The sequence below is a fragment of the Musca autumnalis genome, unplaced genomic scaffold (assembly GCF_047663935.1).
Source record: "Musca autumnalis isolate F117 unplaced genomic scaffold, ASM4766393v1 scaffold_18, whole genome shotgun sequence".
NCBI classification, from domain to species: Eukaryota; Metazoa; Arthropoda; class Insecta; order Diptera; family Muscidae; genus Musca; species Musca autumnalis.
Genome location: NW_027411733.1, coordinates 307,481 through 310,015, shown reverse-complemented (window position 1 = coordinate 310,015; position 2,535 = coordinate 307,481). Strand labels below are relative to the sequence as shown.

General features: G+C 42.2%; 1 protein-coding gene across 1 annotated transcript; it reads left to right on the top strand.

The window, feature by feature from the left end:
- Positions 1-348: 348 nt before the first annotated feature.
- On the top strand, positions 349-1,059 carry LOC141391870 (uncharacterized). The gene has a single exon (XM_073964561.1). It carries the CDS (start codon positions 349-351, stop codon positions 1,057-1,059), a length of 711 nt encoding a protein of 236 aa, XP_073820662.1.
- The last annotated feature ends 1,476 nt before the right edge of the window (positions 1,060-2,535 follow it).

The window sequence follows — 2,535 nt, the reverse complement described above, 5'->3', positions numbered from 1 at the left end:
CGTGAGCAAATTTGGCTAATAAATGCCCGTGAAGAATGTAACAGAATAGTTCGGAATTGTGTTCATTGCTATAGATATAAGCCAAAGCTGATGACCCAAATAATGGGAAATCTACCCACTGATAGAGTGAGAGCTTTACGTCCTTTTTTAATAGTAGGCGTAGACTTCTGTGGTCCCGTTGATATCACGCTGAAGATACGCGGGAGACCACCAACCAAAATGTATATTGCCGTCTTCGTTTGTTTCACGTCCAAAGCGGTTCACCTAGAATTAGTATCTGATTTATCCACTGATACTTTCATTCTTTCATTTAAAAGGTTTGCCGCACGCCGTGGGCTCCCCAAGAAGATGTACTGCGACAATGCGACGAATTTCGTAGGAGCCAGCCGAGAGCTGAGGGAACTGCAAGAGAGGTTCCTAGCAAGCCACAAAGCCGTGGAGGAATACGCAGCCTCGTGCAGCGTGCAGTTCAGCTTCATTCCTCCGAGGGCTCCTCATTTCGGGGGCCTGTGGGAAGCTGCTGTAAAACAGGCGAAGTTCCTGCTTCTGCGAGCTGTCGGCAAAGTGTTGCTGACACAAGAAGAGATGGTGACGATGCTCGCAGAAGTAGAGGCGGTGCTAAACAGTCGCCCCATAGCACCGCTGTCTCCAGACCCCAACGACGAGGAGGCTCTGACACCCGGGCATCTACTAGTCGGAGCGGGTCTGCGTTCGCTGCCGCCAGGATTCGACGAAGAAGACAGCGTCAACAGGCTGACGTTCTGCAAGCGTTGGCAGATGCTCTGCGCTCTCAAGCAGAGGTTCTGGCGGGCCTGGTCCAAGGATTATATCCTGGGTCTGCAGGACAAAGGCAAATGGAAGCAGCCTCAACCCAACCTCGAGATCGGTCGTCTAGTGGTCATGCACGAGGACAATCTACCGCCCCAAGAGTGGCTGACAGGCCGAGTCGTCAGTGTAGCCGAAGGCAGAGACGGAAAGGTCAGGGTGGCGGAGATAAGGACGAAGAGAGGCATATGTAAGAGGCCAATTGCGAAGCTAGCTCCACTGCCAATTGATTGAAGACCTGCGGCTCTTCAATGGGGCCAGAATGTCGGAGCATGATAAAAGGCTGTTGTGTTTAATTGTTGTTGTTTTATTGTTTTCTTTTTATTACATATTTTTATTTTTGAATTTTTAAATTAATGCTATTTCTTTTTAATGTAAACATAATTGAATTCCCATAGTTGCAAAGTGTAGTATGTAAATAGTATGTAAGATCATCATGAAGATAGCTGTAAAGAAAAGAAAATAGAAATAAGAAAATGAATTGAAATAAAAACTTTAGTTGTTGTAAACTTACCGCCGAAATAAAAGCAATTTTCTTCAACTTTCTCCAACGTCCGAAAATCCCTAAAAATAAATAAAAATATTATTAAAAATTATAAATAAATTGATTTTATAATTATTTTATACTTCCCTTAAAATAAAGTGGAACACTATCCTTGACACACCATCCATGCAATTTAGATGATGATACCGAATTCCGTTTGAAAGATAGACGCAGAAGCATCCAAGTCTCAAGAAACACAAGTGTAAGCTTTGTCAAACCCATTACATGTCCATATGAGAGCATATATCTCATGACCCATTACATCTATAGTCTTCCTTCTCACGTTGTTTGTTAAGCTATCCTTGACACACAAAACCATGCAATTTAGATGACGATATCGAATTCCGTTTGAAAGATAGACGCAGAAGCATCAAAGTCTCAAGAAATACAAGGGTAAGCTAGGACAAACCCATTACATGTCCATATGGGAGCAAATATCTCATGACCCATTACATCTACAGTCTTCCTTCTCACGTTGTTTGTTAAGCTATCCTTGACACACAATCCATGCAATTTAGATGACGATATCGAATTCCGTTTGAAAGATAGACGCAGAAGCATCAAAGTCTCAAGAAATACAAGGGTAAGCTATGACAAACCCATTACATGTCCATATGGGAGCAAATATCCCATGACCCATTACATCTACAGTCTTCCTTCTCACGTTGTTTGTTAAGCTATCCTTGACACACCATCCATGCAATTTAGATGACGATATCGAATTCCGTTTGAAAGATACACGCAGAAGCATCAAAGTCTCAAGAAATACAAGGGTAAGCTTTGTCAAATCCATTACATGTCCATATGGGAGCAAATATCTCATGACCCATTACATCTACAGTCTTCCCTCTTACGTTGTTTGTTAAGCTATCCTTGACACCCCATCCATGCAATTTAGATGACGATATCGAATTCCGTTTGAAAGATAGACGCAGAAGCATCAAAGTCTCAAGAAATACAAGGGTAAGTTTTTTCAAACCCATTATATGTCCATATGGGAGCAAATATCTCATGATCCGTAGCATCTACAATCTTCCCTCTTACGTTGTTTGTTAAGCTATCCTTGACACACAATCCATGCAATTTAGATGACGATATCGAATTCCGTTTGAAAGATAGACGCAGAAGCATCAAAGTCTCAAGAAATACAAGGGTAAGCTTTGTCA